This window comes from Heteronotia binoei, chromosome 21 (assembly GCF_032191835.1).
Source record: "Heteronotia binoei isolate CCM8104 ecotype False Entrance Well chromosome 21, APGP_CSIRO_Hbin_v1, whole genome shotgun sequence".
NCBI lineage: Eukaryota > Metazoa > Chordata > Lepidosauria > Squamata > Gekkonidae > Heteronotia > Heteronotia binoei.
In genome coordinates, this window is record NC_083243.1 from 150,271,753 (window position 1) to 150,290,732 (window position 18,980).

General features: G+C 42.2%; 1 protein-coding gene across 3 annotated transcripts in view; it reads right to left on the minus strand.

Moving 5' to 3' along the window:
- Nucleotides 1-18,980, minus strand: part of PLEKHA7 (pleckstrin homology domain containing A7) — a 229,943-nt gene that overhangs the window by 34,445 nt on the left and 176,518 nt on the right. For 2 of the 3 annotated variants that reach the window (XM_060262614.1, XM_060262615.1), the window contains exons 14-17: nucleotides 7,813-7,881; nucleotides 7,610-7,690; nucleotides 2,007-2,156; nucleotides 1,125-1,226 (exon numbers count right to left, since the gene is read on the minus strand). In XM_060262614.1, coding sequence (XP_060118597.1) covers nucleotides 1,125-1,226; nucleotides 2,007-2,156; nucleotides 7,610-7,690; nucleotides 7,813-7,881 — 402 coding nt within the window. Of the gene's footprint in view, nucleotides 1-1,124; nucleotides 1,227-2,006; nucleotides 2,157-7,609; nucleotides 7,691-7,812; nucleotides 7,882-18,234; nucleotides 18,316-18,980 lie in introns of all 3 variants that reach the window. The other variant, XM_060262613.1, reaches the window with a different exon arrangement.

The following is an 18,980-nucleotide window of genomic DNA, read 5'->3' on the forward strand; positions in this document are numbered from 1 at the left end:
GCAGGAGAGAAGAAGGCAGCAGGAGAGATCCCTCACTCAAAGGGGGTCGGTAAGTGTTTGGATTTATAGCAAGGGAACGTCTAAGCAGATGTGTCAGGACTTTTATTTATTTACACCAACCTTTTCTATTTTCTATATTCACCATGCACTAAATGCTGTTACTACCCACTTGTTGTTCTAGAGCATATGTTCTCTCAGGAAAATAAATTTCTTGTTGTTAACTGCCTGGGTCCTCACGTCTCTTTGGCTATGGTTAAAAGTTACTTGCTAATAAGGAAGATCTGTATAGGGTGGGTGCTCTAGGCTCAAGGCACAAAGAAGCCCAATTTAAATGAGGATCATGGTACTTCAAGACTGAGGGCTTGTTTTCATGAAGCCCACCAAGTTTTTCAAAAAATCAGTGGAGCTCTTACCCAGCACTGCTTTTGACTGGTCACTGGAGATATGATTGGCTGTGCAGGTTAAAATAGCATTATTTCAGAAGCAGTTGCCACCATACTGTTGATTTTATTATCTCATTCCCCTTTTTCAGTGTATGTTTAAAATTACATCTTTTCTCTCCTTCACTTGGACTTCTTTTGTGGGAGGGGGCTAGTTTTCAGTGGCAGCCATTTTGTGGTTGGCTCTGCCTCTTGCAGCAGCCATTTTGTATCTACATCCATCATTTTGTGTTGGATGTAGGTGTACACAGACTCAAACTGATTTGGGACCACAAACTTGTACAGATGGATAAACTATAGAAGGCTGCCAAGCTCTCGCCAAGGGCAGGGGATCCTCTGGTCTAGAGGGCCCCAGCCTGCCAGCAGGGAGCAGGCATCTGGGAGATCCCCATCCCTGAAGAGCCCTGTTGCCATGCAATGTGCCCTGCACAAGGACATCATCTAGAAGTGACATTATCACACTGGAACGTCACACCAGGGACACTCAAGTCATTGAGGTAAAACTCTACGATGCCATAGAGTTTTATCATGAATCCTACAGCATCCCTTGCATGATGTTATAGGAATTTTGGTAAAACTCTTTGGTACCATAGAGTTTTATCACGAGACCTAGAGCATCCCTGGCAAGATGTCCCTGGCATGATGACGTCACTTCCGGGTTTCAAGGCTGAAATATACAGTCACCTGAGAGAAAAAAGATCTATTCATCTGTTCTTGTAAGGCTTGCTTTAGCAGGTTGACATCTTTTTCTACTTTCAGGTATTCATTCCAGGCATTTTCCATTTCCTGTTGGCAAAACCAAACTCTCAATTTTATCCCATCATAAGTAACAGAATATAGGAAATACAAAATTTAAACTTCATGCAAGTGCAAGGTACAAACTAAGGTGCCTTATATTGCAATCCTATGCATGTTTACTTAGGAATAAAACCTACTGAATATATATGCATAGGGCCATACTACAAGAAGGAAAGTTAGAGCCAAACTACACATTATGGCACACATGGGTCCAACCCATTTTTGCCAATGGCATTTTACAGAAAATTTAGCAGTTTAAGAATTGCCATAAGGGCCTGATCATATCAGGCCTGCAGCACAACAGCAATAAGTCATCTTGTTTCTCCCCTTTTGTGTCTTTTCAAGCGCTAAAACAGCTCCTTCAACAGCTTGGCCACAGGTTGGACCTGTGTCTGTTGTAGCTTGGCCCTTAGATAAAAGAATGCAGATGAAAACCTACCTGCTTGGATATAAACACATTCCAAATGGAAAAAAAATTGTAATAAATAAAAACACTAAGGTGGATCCTATGGAACTTTCCCGCAAATAGTGAAATTTGAGGGGCAACAAGTTTGGCACCAAAAGAAGGGGGTTTTTGCAGTGGAGGAAAATGCCACCATTAGTAAAAGAGCTCCATAGGATCCAACATGGGGCAATCCAAATAAATATTGTCCATATATCGGACATTCTTGTGGACCTGACAAACAAGCAGCACTCAAGCAACTGTCACTACTCCACTATTCCAGGAGTTATTTGCCTGGTCCTAGTTTAGATACATCAAATACTTACTGTAGATACTTTGGATATTTCAGCCCGAATATGTATAAGATCCTCCTGCAAAAGTCTTTGCTGGTATGAAATTTTCTCTGTGTGTTGTGGTTGTTCTTTGTACTGTTCCATCTGCCTGTGCAATACTTCTAAGACAGATTCTAACTGATCCTTAAAGAGTGATTTAAAAAAAATTAAAAAGCGGCAGAAAATCATTTAAGAACAATTTGTATGCATATGGTGCTTTAAATACAGTTTAGACTAAATAATTCATAATACTGTTAAAAATAATATCAATTGGTTGGATCCTAGGGAATGCTCATTGAGAAGATACTTGTGGATGCAGATCTTTCCCACCATTCCCATTCCCCAAACAATTCCCTGAGACTGTTAAAAATATGATGTTGGAAGTTATGGAACCCACATGTAGAAGACAATGTAGGGCCAAGAGGGCTTTAGCAAAGACAAAGAATTGGATGAAATTGGACTTCTGGTAAAATGACACTTCATCCTACAGGTCCCTTGCATGAAATCTATAGATTTGGAAGATGAATGTTTAATTTGCATTCTGATAACAGAGGTTAACGTAAAACAGCCATTCCAGGTTCTTCTAGCTAGATTTTAATCAATTGCTACCAGCAGATGCCAGAAGCAATGAGAAATGTAATTCCCATGGTTGCTGATATCCCAAGGCACTGATTTAAGTATACTCAGCAAGGCTTAGGCATGTAAGAAAGCCATTGAAAGTATAAAGGCTTGCCTGAGCTATAAAGGAGCACAAGTTCTGGCAAAAAAAATGTAAATTGAAGTAAAAAAAGAAACTGAGGAGCAAATTGCTAAAAACATTTTAAGACCAACAACAGTCAAATATATCAGAGTTGGGCCACTAGCTGACAAAGGAATGAAAGGTGGTTTGAGGAAGACGGGGAGATGGCATTTGTATTTCGTTTTACCATGGAAAATGTGGGGCATGTACCCATGCCAGAGTTGTTGTCTGGGGAAAAGATGCCTGAAGAACACAGTCAAATAGTGGTGATGAGAGATGGCGTTCTAAGTCTAATGCGCAAATTAGTGGTGATGAGAGATGACGTTCTAAGTCTAATGTGCAAATTAACAACTAGTAACTCTCTAGGGTTCTTAAAAACTCAGATATTAAAACTACTGATCTTCTGACCAACATATGTATTTATAACTTGTTGATAAAACTGGCTTCCATTTCAAGTAGGAATTACAGGCCTATTAGCCTAATGTCTGTTCTGATTAGAAGAAACTATTTTGAGTCCAGTGGCACCTTTAAAACCAACAAAATTTTATTCAAGGGATGAGCTTTTGTGTGCATGTTAGGGTTGCCAATTCCCAGTTGGGGAAAGGGGATCCTCTGGTTTGGAGGCCCTCTCCCTGCTTCAGAATTATCCGAAAGCGAGGGGGGAGAGAAATGTCTGTTGGACACTCCATTATACCCTATGGAAGCCTGTGGGTATCTGAGGCTCTGAGGAGGCTGTTTTTTGAGGTAGATGCACCAAGTTTTCAGCATAACATCTGGTGCCTCTCCTTAAAACACCCCCCCCCCCCCGTTTCAAAAAGATTGCACTGGGGCCCTGATAGGAAATATACGTTGAATTCAGAGGCTTGTAGTGGCAATAATTGGAGTTGAGGCTTAAGCTTATCAAAAGAAAGAAAGTTTACTAGAAAACATCAGGATAGGGCACTTGGGATAAAAAAGAAAAACAATTTAGCATACCAGCTAGTCTAACTATGTCTGTCCTCTACATGGCTACATTATACACCCCCTTTGTCTAACAATTCTTCTTCCCAAAGAGCATTTCACCAGGAAGAAGAGCAATTCATCAAAGCATTTCACACCTAACATCCTTTCTGACCAATGTTGTGTTTACATCTTTCGCGGGTAAAGAAGATTCCGCTCACAATTGGGTTTAGGTTACAATACATCATTTCCTCTTTCAGGTAAACAACTCTATAATGGCTGGAATGTGCATAGCTTGTATTCCAACAAACCCTTCTCAAGTTATGTAACATTTCAGTCATTAGCAATTTCAGTCAAGTTCATATTTTCACGTAGTCGTTCAAACTTCCTTTCTGACCAATGTTGTGTTTACATCTTTCGCAGGTAAAGAAGATTCCGCTCACAATTGGGTTTAGATTACAATACATCATTTCCTCTTTCAGGTAAACAAGCAGTTAATTCTATAATCGCTGGAATGTGCATAGCCTGTATTCCAACAAACCCCTTCTCAAGTTATGTAACATTTCAGTCATTAGCAATTTCAATCAAGTTCATACTTTCACGTAGTCGTTCAAACTTCAGTCTGTCAAGCAGCTTCGTCATGATGTCAGCGATCATTTCTTCAGTAGTGCAGTATTGTAATTCAATCAGTCCTTCTTTAATCATCTCTTGCACAAATAAACACTTGATGACAATATGTTTGTTGCCTAGTTTATGTTCTCAGCTTTGCATATGCTTATGCATGCTTGGTTGTCTTCATACATGAGTACTGGTTTAGGTTCCTCTATTCCAAATTCCTTAAGAAGAAAAATAATCCATTCCAGTTCATTGCATGCCCTTTGAGCAGACACACATTCAGCTTCAGCAGTAGATTGAGCTACAATCTTTTGTTTCTTAGTGTTCCAGTCAATCACACTATCTCCATAGAAGAATACATTTCCACTTGTTGATTTTCCATCTCCTTCATTTCTCCCATAGTTGGCATCCATGTAGACTACTAGTCTTGGGTTGTCACATGCTGAAATTACTAATTTGTAATCAGCAGTTTTAGATAGTTATCTTGCCAGTCTCTTTATGGCATTCCAATCATGGTAATATGGTGAACTTGTCTTTCTACTCAAGATTCCAACAGCAGTAGAAATATCTGGTCTCGAGATTCTGCTTAAGTACAGTAGTTTTCCAATTGTTTCTCTATACTCATGATTGTTTTCAAGCAATTTTCCTTCTTTCAAAGTTAAGTATGCTGGATCAAGTGGTGTACTAATGTTTCCATGTTTCTTTATTCCCATGGATTAATAAAGTCCATAATTTTGTGGTTTTGGTTCAGCACAAAACTTCCGTCTTCAGCTCCTTCAATTTGTATTCCAAGGTAATGTTCTATGTCTCCCAGTTGTTTGACTTCAACATCTTTATTTAGCTCATCAGCAATTTCTTTGATGTCCTCCTTGTTGTAGCAACATAAAATCAGATCGTCAACGTAAGTCAATATGTACTGGTATTGTCCATTTTTGAGTCTTGTAAACAAATTTCCCTTGTTGAAATCCTTGCTTCTTTAGTAGTTCTGTCAGCTTATCTGACCAACCTCTTGCAGCTTGTTTTAATCCATAAATTCCTTTTTGAAGTTTACACAGAAGTTTTTCCGTTCCAACTTCTTCAAATCCTTCAGGTTGTTCCATGTAGATTTCCTCTTTAAAGTCTCCATTGAGGAAAGCTGTTTTAATGTCCACGTGTTCAACTTGCATGCCTTTGGAGGCTGCAATTGTTAGGAGTGTTCTGAACGCAACATGACTTATGACAGGTGAAAAAGTCTCTGTATAGTCAATTCCTTGTTCTTGCTTGTATCCTTTTGCTACTAAACGTGCTTTGTATCGATCCACACTTCCATCAGGATTGTATTTTACTTTGAGTATCCATTTACAACCAATAGCTGTTCTTTAAGGAGGTAAGTTTGCATGTGTCCAAGCTTGCTTGTCATGTAAAGACGTCATTTCATCATTCATTGCATCCATCCATTTCTTTCTTTCTGAATCAGGTAGTTGATTTATTTCTTTCTAAGTTGAGAGTTCTTTGGCAGGTTGTACTGTTGCACAAATTCCAAGTCTTGGTGGTGGTACACCTTTGTTGCTCCTTGCTGACTTTCTCACAGTAACTGTGGTTGTCTCTTGTTTCTCTTGGACTTCCTGCTTCCCCTTCTGATTCATTGCTTTCTTGTGAAGGTGGACCTGCCTGCTCACAGGTGGTCTCTGCAGGTTCCCAAATAGCAAATTCACTGAAGGTAAAATCCTCTATAGGATTCTGTACTGTGGATTCAGCTTGCATAGGAGCTTGCAAAACACTGTTGCCATCTATATATACCACACTGCATTCTTTGATGGTACGTGCATTAGGGTCTAGGATTCTGTATCCTCTACTACTATTAGCATAGCCCACAAGTATAACAAGTTCTGCTCTGGGGTCTAGTTTTCCCCTTTTCTCCTTAGGTACAAATGCGTATGCTTTGCAACCAAAAGGTCTTAAATGTTTCAATTGTTCTGTGTTAATTGCTGGGAGGGTTGGAAGGGGTGTGAAGAAAAGGAAGATGGTTGTTGATTGTGCTGATTGTTCTGTGTAATGTAATTTATAGTCTGTAGGGATAGTCCCTACAGACTATAAATTGCAGAAATTCACAGAACAACCAGTACATTCCACAGAACAATCAGCACAATCAACAACCAGTTTCCTTATCACTACCCTTCCAGGAAGCCCCACCAAACAATGTCACATCCACAAACCTATTGCCCTTTCACCACACCCCCTCCAGCCTAGAAATAGCAGTTCTCCAGCAGCCCTGGCCTCACTCAATGCCCAGCAGCCAAGATGGTCAGAGCGCCTGCTCCGGCTGCAACGCCACTGAGGATGTTCTCCGCAGCCGAGAACGAAACGTCTGGAAGAAAAACTTTCTCCAGTAGAACACGGCACTTGAGCCCGAAAGATTCTACAATCCCTAATGATGTTACCAGCCGTGAAAACCTGAAATCTTTGATAACTCCTATAAACATTGCAGAAACAACATGCCACAAAGAGGTAGTGGTGGAAGGGTGGGGAAGGAGAACAAGGCAGCAAAAAAGCATCTGTGGTGGCTAGGGATGCCAAGTCTGATTCAAGAAATATCTGGGAACTATGGTGGTAGAGCCAGGAGCAAGGTTGTGACAAGCACGACAGAACTCCAAAGGAAATTCTGGCCACTGCATTTAAAGGGACTGCACGCCTTTTAAATGCCTTCCCTCCATTTGGAAATAATGGATAGGGGCACCTTCTTTTGAGGCTCATAGAATTGGACCCCCTAGTCTAATCTTTTTGAAACTTGGGGGTGTTTTGAGAAGAGGCATCAGATCCTATGCTGAAAATCTGGTGTTTCTACCTCAAAGCAGCCACCCAGAGCCTCCAATATCCACGGATTGATTCTTCATTATACCATATGGGAACCAGTCTCCATAGGGTATAATGGAGTGCCTAGCAGACATTCCCCACCCCCCTGCCCAGCTTTCTGATAACCGTGAAGGAGGATAGCCTCCAAACCAGGGGATCCCCTGCCCCCAACTGAGGTTTTGCAGGAGGGTGGGAAGAAGAAAGCAATGTGGCAACAGGAGGGTTGGGGAGAAGAAAGGGGAGGTTACCAAAGGGATAGGATTTACCTTGCCCCTTACAAGTTCCTCACTTGTTATTACGCCTTTGCCAAATGTCTATTTCAGTAATTAGATTTTTTTCATAATTCTTCATTGGTGTGTTTTACGACTCCTTCACCATGAGTACAACATTCGTATTTAACATCAAAAAAACAAGCAAAGCTACAATTATACAAAGTCTATTGAAAAATAAGGGCCACTGCAATCATGCTTACTTTGTTTTCCTTAAGAGCTCTTATTTTGTCTTCTAAGTCTTGCAGGATCCTGTCTTGTTCACAGAGAACACTTAACTTCACCTATGAATAAGAATATACAACAAATCTGAGTAGTAAATGATATTCCTTCCACTTTGCTTTGGAAGGAATAAACAACTGTACAGCAAATTTTTGTCCTTCGTGAATGAATGTTTCATACTTACATCAATATCGCTTTCTGCAATCTTGATAGGCTTTATATTTCGTTCTTTTATTGTATCACGTCCTGTTACCTAAAAAATAATGATGATTTGAGGTTTAAAATGTCTAAGCTATAAGAGGACAACAGCAAACATAAGTATGTTTATATCTGGAAAAAATTTTAATTAACTCCATCAACATTTAGAGTAAATTTTGGACATTTAAATTACTACAAATGCTTTACGTAAAAACTGAAATTCTATAAAACATAACAATTGTTAGTTCTAGAGTTTTATTTCTGAACTCAGTAAATTTTTTCATAGGACCCCAACACACAACATTTACATGGGATAAAGCAGAAAATATTGAATTGCATTCTGTAAGCAGATTATACAAACCTAAGCCTAATAAACCCCATTAATATGTTCACCTAATGTTAAGTATTAATGGCCTAATCTAAAGTGTCTAGGTGTCATGGGCTCATTAAAAATACATAGTTGTTTAAAAATGCTTTGATGCTTATAAAGGTCATCATTGGCTACAAAGAAGTGGCCCACGTGGTCTTTTTTGTTATTTTCTATTGTGAATCAGAAGCCATTATTTTGATTTCCCATGCTTCCAAAGAAGCCTCTAGTATATTGGGTGGGGGGACTTTTGATTTAAAATCCTGTAGTACAATATCCTATATATTAAGACAATTCACTGATTCTAGGTAATGCATTTTATTTTTTAGAGTTTATACTACATGCTCAGTTAAGAACATAAGAGCTCCCCTGAATCACTGTAACAATCCAACTAGGCATGCATCCAGTGGCTGACCTCATGGACTAGAAAGCTAACACCATGAGCACAAAGGCTAAACCTTCTCCTATTGCACATCACACTTATAACTTGCATTTAGGGAAATACTGAAATATTTATTTGGTTGATTTATATTCCGCCCTTTCCCATTCGGGTTCAGGGCAGATCACAGTCATGGTAAAACAGTTAAAATACAACAATAAGTTAATAATGTATGAATAAAACATAACTCAAAAATATACACAGGCAGGCAGGCACATATTTCAGGTGAAAACATAATTTTTCGGCTCAATGTAGCTTTTCAGCCCATTGTGGGGGAGAAAACATATGGTTCAGACAGTGGAATGAGAGGACGTCCATTTGCCTCAACCAAAGGCCCGGCGAAACAGCTTCGTCTTGCAGACCCTACGGAATGGAAGCAAATCCGGTAGGGCCTGGATCTCCACAGGGGGCTGATTACACCAGGCCAGGGCCAGGGCTATAAAGGCCCCAGCCCTGGTTGAAGCAAGCTGAACGTCCCTTGGGCCAGAGATGGCCAGAAGGTGCTGATTGGCCGATCGCAGTAGTCTTCGGGGCTCGTATGGGGAGAGGCGGTCCCGCAAGTATGTCGGTCCCAAGCTGTGTAAGGCTTTAAATGTCGGTACTAAAACCCTGAAGTGGATTTGGTACTCAATCGGTAACCAGTGCAATTTGCACAGCATCGGCTGACTGCTTGCCCATAGAGGCAATCCAGTTAACAGCTGTGCTGCCGCATTTTGCACCAGTTGGAGTTTCCAGATCAGCCCCAAGGGCAAGTCTGCTTACAGCGAGTTACAGTAGTCCAAACTGGAAGTGACCATTGCATGAATCGCTGTAGCTAAGTCATGTGGGGTCAGATAGGGCGCTAGCTGTTTGACCTGCTGAAGATGATGAAATGCAGATCGCACAACTGCTGTGACCTCGGTCTCCATAGAAAGGGAGACATCCTGTGTCACGCCCAGGCTCCTCACCTTCTGGGATGGCACAAAAAGAGCACCATCCATGGTGGGGAGGCGGATGTCTGATCTTAGCCCTCCTTGACTCAGGTACAGGACCTCCGTCTTTGTTGGATTAAGCTTCAGCTGGCTTAACTGCAACCATCCAGCCGCAGCTTCTAGTGCCCTGGTCAGATGGTCTGGGGCGGCGTCTGCATGGTCGTCCATCAACAGATAGAGCTGGGTGTCATCTGCATGCTGGTGACAACCCAATCTAAAACTTCAGGCAATCTGGGCAAGGGGGCGCATGTAGATGTTAAATATCATTGGCAAGAGAATAACTCCCTGCAGCACACCACATTTAAGTGAGTGCCACAGGGAGATCTGCTTGCCAATCGCCACCCTTTGTCCCCGATCATGGAGAAAGGAGGAGAATGACTGTAAGGCTACCCCCTGGACTCCAATATCGGCAAGGCAGTGGGTCATTAGATTGTAATCGACCATGTCAAACGCTGCCGAAAGATCTAATAACAATAGCAGCGCTGACCCGCCTTGATTCAGATGCCTTCTAAGGTCATCAGTGCGATCTGAAAAGAAACTAGAGTATCAAGGTCATCAGTGAGGGTGACCAAGGCACTCTCTGTTCCATGGCCAGGACGAAAGCCAGACTGGAAGGGATCAAGGATAGAGGTATCCTCCAGGAAGGCTTGGAACTGCTCTGCCACCGCTTTTTCAATTACCTTACCCAAGAATAGTAAATTTGAAACTGGGCGGTCATTGGCCAGGACCATCGGGTCCAAAGATGGCTTTTTAAGTTTAGCTGCCTCTTTAAGTTTAGCTGGAAAAGTCCCCATTTCCACAGACAAGTTAACAATATCAGCTAAAGGACCTTGGATACCCTCGCCACCTGCTTTAAGAAGCCAGGATGGACATGGGTACAATGCGCAAGTGGTCGGCTTCACTGCAGCCAAGATCCTGTCCACATCTTCCTGAGAAAGACAACTTAAGTAGTCCAACATGGGACCAGAGGACGGACAACGGGCTTCTAGTTCCCATACTATATCAACTGTGGCTGGAAGAGCCTGGCAGAGAGTTAAGATCTTGTCTGTGAAGTAGGTTGCAAAAGCCTCACAGCCTATATCCAATTCCCTAGTTTTTAGATTGCCTGTCGGCACTGTAGTTAATGAGCAAATTATCCTAGATAATTGGGCTGGGTGTGATTTTGCTGACGCAATGGAGGCCTCAAAGAATTCCTTCTTAGCAGACTTCACTGCCCTCTCATAGGTCTTCATAAACACTCTATAAGAAGTTCTAGACTCCTTGTCATAAAATCTCCACCACACTCGCTCTAGCCATCTAAGTTGCCATTTCATCCTCTGCAGCTTCATGGAGCTGCTTTGGTGCAGTGACGAAGAAGGCATTAGGGGGCAATGTTGTCAATAGCCGCAGAGAACCAGGAGTACCAGTACTCTACTAACTCATCTAACAACCCGCCAGGGGACATCGGATCCCGCAGAGCCTCTCAAAGCTGCTCTGAGTCCAGTTGGCTCCACGGGCGAGAATAAATCTGCTCGCCGCCTGAACAGGAGGAGGTCTGTAAGTCCAGTCGGACTTTCAGGGCATAATAATCTGACCATGGAACTGTATCAACAGCTATCAGATCGGGTGTTATCCCGGCCTCAAAGATCAGATCCAGCGTGTGACCAGCCTGTTGAGTGGGGGTCGAAATAATCTGGCTGAGTCCCAGTGTCTCCATGGAGGACACTAGGTCCTGCACCTGCAGAGACAGAGTGTCATCAACATGGACATTGAAATCACCCAGGACCAATAGCCTGCGGAAGTCCAGTGCCCAGGTTGACACAGAGTCCAGCAGGCAGGCTCTCTGGGGGTGTGTTAGGTGGCTGGTACACCACCCAGATAGCCAAACTCTCCTCGGCCTCCCATACCAGACCGACACATTCAATGCCGGCTATGGTTGGGCAGGGAGTGCCCTGAAAGAGAAAGATTCACGAATGAGCATTGCAATCCGCCACCCCCCCACCCCCCCGGTTGTCCAAGACTGATGAAGGACCGAGAACCCAGGTGGGGCAAGTTGATTCAGGAGACAGTCTCGCCCTCCTGCACCCAGGTCTCAGTTACACATGCCAGATCTATCCGTTGCTCTACGAAGCAGTCTCGTAGAGTATAGGTCTTATTGTTGATAGATCTGGCATTAATCAACACCAGTCTCAGAGCCAGGTAAGTTGTCCTAGCCCCATGACCGATATACTGAGGGATGGGACGTAGGTGGGAAGAGGTCAACTAATGGTGCTACATAGGGTCCCTTGAACTGAATTGAGGGTCCAAGTGCCTTTCAGCCCACACAAAAGTCTGAATTTGCTGAGAAATTAAAAACTGAGTCTATAGCTGAGAAAAAAGGGAAGACTTTCAGCTGAAATGATGCCTATGTGCTAAATTGCAGGTAAGAACTGGACATAGCCAATTGCTGAAAGACCCTCTGGTAAGTATCTGTAAGCAAAAGAAAAAGAAATTAAGAAATGTGTGGTTGAACTGACCAAGGTATCTATGACAGTCTCTTGCATAAATGTATTGAAGATTGGGGGGTGAGGGACAGCTTCCATAAAGTAATAATTTAAAAAAGAAGCTGCTGCTTGAAGCAACATGCAAAGATATTAAGGAGCAAGAATGAACAGGAATGGTTAGGAATTGTTAAATCTTCTTTAAGCCTTTGGTTTACATGAACACGTGAAATTATGCTTGTCCTCACAGGATGTAGTCAGAACATACGTGGAAAAGACAGTTGCAAGAAGGTGGTGTAACTGAACCTTTGACCTGCAACAGAAACAGGCTGAGAATTGCATAGGTGGTATCAATGTTTATTCTACTTTGGCTGACAGAGGGTGGGGTTTAGGGAGGGGCATCAGCCATAGAGTTCACCAAACAGCAATTTTCCTCAATGGAGCTGATCTCTGTGGTCTGGAGACCAGTTGTAAACCTGGGAGATTTCCAGGCCCTACCTGGAGGTTGGCAATCTTCTCCTGCCTATTCATTCTTGGAAGTGATTGTAGCTATCAGCCAATTTTCAGACATGATTAGTAAAGCAATCATATTACTTAACATTACTTTCAGCTAGTTAACAGATTTGGCATAGCTAAAAAGATGCTGCCTCAAGTGGTAAGAGGGTTTCCCAGTATTCTGAGCACATGTACTCACTCCTAGCATCATCCTACACAAGTATACTTACATCTTTCATGTAGTCCACATTAAAGTGTGGACTATTTCTATTCTTACAATTTGACTTCTGTTTTTCTTTTCTTCATAAATAAAATGGTCAATAGAAATGTTATGATCTCTCAATTTTATTAAAGCCTATGGACCACATAAAATTATATCAGGTTCCTGTTCCTAACTATAGGCTGAATCTGTACTTTACAGAAAGAATTCTGAAATAACATTCTACTTTTGAGGCAGGAAGCAACAGCTGATATAGTATAGCAGGTAAGGGTGTGAACAATGAGCTGCAAAATTTAAAACTCATCTAACCCATAGCAAAATGTTTTCTGCTTTAGTTCCCTCCTTCTCTCATGATGTAATTAATAATGTTGCCCTACATCACTGGATCTTTGCAAAGGTAATGTATGTGAGCATTCATAAGATACTATATGCATGTTATTACAACTATCAGTTTCATTTAGTATCTGAGTTTGTGTGACTGTGTGATTGCTGAAAATTCTGAATTTGTGGTTGCTGGGGAACTGCTGTTTGTTTGGTTTGAGTGGGCTGAAGGTGATTGTTGCTGATTGATTAGGAGTGGCTGTGTTCCTGGGGCAGACTGAGGCCCCACCCTCTTTGCATTATTAAGCTGCGCCTTACCAGAGGTGGGAGCCTTTGGTGCGAGCCGAAGGGCGAGAGCTAAAGGGCTGTTGGCCTGTGGCTCTTAGCCTGAGGGCTGTGTAAGGACCAGGAACCCAGATCCCTATTTTCCTTGTGTTCCCAATAAGGTAAGCAGGCCCTCCAGAAGGAGATCCACATAAACAAACAGGATTTAAAAGGAGACTGTATATTTTTAAAAAGCTATCATGAAGGTAGAATGCCGGCAGGGGGTGGGGGCTTTCCAGTGTTTTGCACTGAGTGTCACATATATGACTATCTACCCACAGGACAGAAGTCTTTGGTGTGTGCTCAATGCAAGGAGCTCCTGGTATTTAGGGAACGAGTTCATACCCTTGAGGCTGAGGTGACTGACCTGGAGAAGCAGAGACAGTCAGTTAGGCACTCGGAGAAGACTCTTGGAGATGTATTAGATGAGCCCCACTCTGAACGTGGCTCATCTAATACTCTGAACGTTGCTGCCAAGGAGCATGAGGGTCGAGACGGAACAGGGCACCATGCTGAGGATAAGGGGAATGCGCCCTCAGAAGGGACCTCTTCTTCAATTGGTGAGCGGGTATCCTTTCACACCAAGGAACCATCCCTGGGCAGGGAGAGGGGGGGTTCTTGGTAGTTGGTGATTCGATCCTTAGGTAAGTAGACAGCTAGGTGGCAAAACCGTATACTGACCGTTTGGTGACTTGCCTGCCTGGTGCGAAGGTAGTGGACATTAATCGTGTTGTAGATAGGCTGATAGACACTGTTGAGGAGGAGCCAGTGGTTGTGGTGCATGTTGGCACCAACAATGTGGGGAAATGCAGTCATGAGGTCCTGGAGGAAAAATTTAGGCTGCTAGGCAGGAGACTTAAGGCCAGGACCTCCAAGGTAGCCTTCTAAGAAGTGCTACCTGTTCCACATGCAGGGCTGGAGAGACAGGCACAAATTAGAAGTCTCAATGTGTGGATGGGACGATGGTGTAGGGAGGAAGGGTTTAAGTTTGTTAGGCACTGGGATGCTTTCTGGAACAAACAGGAGCTGTACAAAAGAGACGGTCTTCACTTGTCCCCAAATGGAACCAAGCTGCTGGCGCTTAAAATCAAAAAGGCGGCAGAGCAGTTTTTAAACTAAATCTTGGGGGAAAGCCAACAGGAGATTAAATGTCTCTGGTTCGGGAGGACTCATCTCAAAGAGATGAAGGGTTAGTTGTTACTTTTCTACCGGGTAATGGATCAGAGTTGTCCACTGAGATGGTGACAAACAGTATGGAGTGTCTGCCAATGTCTCGAAGCAGCAGGAGGAAGGTTGTGGGCCTAACTTGCCTGGGAAATTATAGATGTTTGTATACAAATGCTAGAAGTGTTCAAAGTAAAATGGGTGAGTTGGAATGTTTAGTATTGGGGGGAAACATAGACATTGTAGAAATTTCAGAAACTTGGTGGAATGAGGAGAATCAGTGGGACACGGTGATTCCTGGATATAAGTTATATCGGAATGATAGGGAGGGAAGGGTTGGAGGTGGGGTGGCTCTGTATGTCAGAGAGGGTATACAGTCCAGTAGGATTGAGGTCAAAGAATTAGATTCCCTTCTAGAAATGCTCTGGGTCGAAATACAGGGCTCAAAAAGAAATTTAACTATGGAAGTTTGTTATCGCCCACCAAATCAAAAGATAGAGGATGATTATAATATGATGGAAGGATTAAAGATAGTGGCTAAACGTAAAAACTGTGTCATAACAGGTGATTTTAACTACCTGCAGATTGATTGGGTCAATATGTGTTCAGGTCGAGAGAAAGAGATTGAGTTTCTAGATGCTCTCAATGATTGTGCTATGGAGCAGATGGTCACAGAACCTACCAGGGGTGGGGCGATCCTGGATTTGGTCCTAAGTAATGCCCAAGACTTGGTGAGAGATGTAAAAGTGATCTCACCGCTTGGGAGCAGTGACCATAGCGTTATTGATTTCACCATTTGTATAAATAGGGAGTTGCCCCAAAAGACCAGCACAGCCACATTTAACTTTAAAAGGAGTAAATTCTCTGACATGAGGAGGCGTGTGAAGAGAAAACTGAAAGGAAAGGTAAATACAGTCAAAACCCTTGGGGAAGCTTGGAGGCTATTTAAAACTACAATCCTAGAAGCTCAGATAAAATATATATCACAAGTTAGGAAAGGCACAAACAGGTATAAGAAAAGGCCTGCATGGTTAACAAACAAAGTAATGGAAGCTGTAAAAGGTAAGAAGGACTCCTTTAAGCAGTGGAGAGCTAGTCCAAGTGAGATTAATAAAAGGGAACACAGGCTGTGGCAAATCAAATGCAAGACTGTGATCAGGCAGGCAAAAAGGGACTATGAGGAGCATATTGCAAAAAACATAAAGACCAACAATAAAAATTTCTTCAAATATATTAGAAACAGGAAACCAGCCAGGGAGGCAGTGGGGCCCTTGGATGACCATGGGGTAAAAGGATTACTGAAGGAGGATAGGGAAATGGCTGAGAAGCTGAATGCATTTTTGCCTCAGTCTTCATTGTGGAAGATGAGAAGTGTTTGCCCGCTAATTTTGGAAGGGGTGTTGAAAGACCTTAATCAAATTGAGGTGACAAGAGAGGAGGTCCTACAACTGATTGACTAATTAAAACCTAATAAGTCACCAGGTCCAGATGGCATACATCCAAGAGTTCTGAAAGAACTCAAAGTTGAACTTGTGGATCTTCTGACAAAAATATGTAATCTTTCACTGAAATCTGCCTCCATTCCTGAGGATTGGAAGGTAGCAAATGTCACCCCCATCTTTAAAAAGCGTTCCAGAGGAGATCTGGGAAATTACAGGCCAGTCAGTCAGACTTCAATACTGGGAAAGTTGGTAGAAAGCATTATCAAGGACAGAAGGCACATTGATGAACACAGATTATTGAGGAATGCTCAGCATGGGTTCTGTAAGGGAAGATCTTGCCTCACTAACCTGTTACAGTTCTTTGAGGGGGTGAACAAACATGTGGACAAAGGGGACCCAAAAGATGTTGTTTACATTGACTTCCAGAAAGCTTTTGATAAAGTTCCTCATCAAAGGCTCCTTAGTAAGCTCGAGAGTCATGGAGTAAAAGGACAGGTCCTCTTGCGGATCAAAAACTGGCTGATTAATAGGAAGCAGAGAGTGAGTATAAATGGGCAGTCTTCCAAGTGGAGGACGGTAAGCAGTGGGGTGCTGCAAGGCTCAGTACTAGGTCCCATGCGCTTTAACTTGTTCATTAATGATCTGGAGTTGGGAGTAAGCGGTGAAGTGGCCAAGTCTGCAGATAACACAAAATTGTTCAGGGTGGTGAAAAACAGAGAGGATTGTGAGGCACGCCAAAGGGATCTGTTGAGGCTGGGTGAGTGGGCGTCAACGTGGCAGATGAGGTTCAATGTGGCCAAGTGCAAAGTAATGCACATTGGGGCCAAGAATCCCAGCTACAAATACAAGTTGATGGGGTGTGAACTGGCAGAGACTGACCAAGAGAGAGATCTTGGGGTCGTGGTAGATAACTCACTGAAAATGTCAAGACAGTGTGCGATTGGAATAAAAAAGGCCAACGCCATACTGGGAATTATTAGGAAGGGAATTGAAAACAAATCAGCCAGTATCATAATGCCCCTGTATAAATCGATGGTGCGGTCTCATTTGGAATACTGTGTACAATTCTGGTCACCACACCTCAAAAAGGATATTATAGCATTGGAAAAAGTGCAGAAAAGGGCAACTAGAATGATTAAAGGTTTGGAACACTTTCCCTATGAAGAAAGGTTAAAACGCTTGGGGCTCTTTAGCTTGGAGAAATGTCTACTGCGGGGTGACATGATAGAGGGTTACAAGATTATGCATGGGATGGAGAAAGTAGAGAAAGAAGTACTTTTCTCCCTTTCTCACAATACAAGAACTCATGGGCATTTGATGAAATTGCTGAGCAGTCAGGTTAAAACGTATAAAAGGAAGTACTTCTTCACCCAAAGGGTGATTAACATGTGGAATTCACTGCCACAGGAGGTGGTGGTGGCTATAAGCAAAGGCAGCTTCAAGAGGGGATTGGATAAAAATATGGAGCAGAGGTCCAACAGTGGCTATTAGCCACAGTATGTATATATATATATGTGTGTGTGTGTGTGGACTGGATGGGCCACTGGCCTGATCCAACATGGCTTCTCCTATGTTCTTATCATAGTAAACTGACAAATAGGAGGAGGTCAAATAAAAGAGGCTTACTGACTTTTGGCAATACCTATTATTTAGGGATCCACTTTCACCCCCTGACACACAAAATATAGCACTCTTTCCCTTTCAAATTTCTACTTGGCATATTTTGTGAATTCTAAACTTTATGAGACAGCCAAGAATTTGAGAGATCCGTATAAACTACTGTAAAATAATTACTGTAACAACAAATGTGCAAGCAAGGGAACCTTTCTGAAAGCCAGAAAGTACATAAAGAACAGAGGAAAAATGCTGAAACCATATGCAAAAAGTATAAAATAAATGTAAAAATTGTCAAAGCAGCAAAAATCAAATATGATTTATAATTAGCATGCTTCTGTATTTTCATAAATAGATATGGAATCACCATCAGAGGTTTCCAACACATGAGAAAATGCACGAAGCGCTAGTAGGCCAGCCATAATATTGCACACGGCCTCCACAAACACGTATCTTGCAGAAAGCTGTGGGATACACACATAAATATATATATATATACCATGAGACACCTATGGAAGCTTAGCTGTTGAAACATTGACTGCCATTTGAGAAAGCAATGGAATGGTTACATTTTAGTTACAAGCACTCTTACATTTATACTGGAAAGTAACCCTTGTGCTGAGCTCTTTAACACTTTGTAAACCATGTTGATCAGAGGTCCATTATTTTTTATCTGTTTCAAACAAAAGTTTAATAAATACCCTGTTATAAAGGAAAAGTTGACACCAGAATCCAATGAACAGCAAAACAGGCAGGCAATGTATATTGATATTATTATTTTTAATAATGTGACTATCTAGAAATGACCACCTTATTCCAAATGAAGCTGCACCATAGATCTATACAGGAGCATTATAATATTGGTGGTTTTATTTTCAGTCCCTTTCCTAATGATCTCCAACTACAAAATGGACAGTTTTCAAGGTGCTATATATTAATCAGCAACAGAACTGCTAATATTACAGCTATTTTTAACTAGCTGAAATACAGCTGCATAGTTTTGTATATAATACAGAAAACAAGGCCTATATCATATAAATCAATACAGGGTTACCTTAGAAGGGTTACCAGTTTTCCAATCATAGCAAGAGATCTTCCACCTTTCTCCTCCTTTGCTAACCAGTGACTTAAGCACCAGTGGGAGGAAACTGATAAAAACATGTGTGTTTTTATCAGGGGGACGATGGTGCTCTAGAAGTTCTTGAAAATCCCCCAATGTCATGTCACTTCTAGATTTTGACAGATTTGATGTCAGAGTGCCAGCACAATGACAGTGCATCAGTTTCCACTCTTCTACCCACTAGCTGCTAGCTACACCTTGACAACTCTATTCCTAAG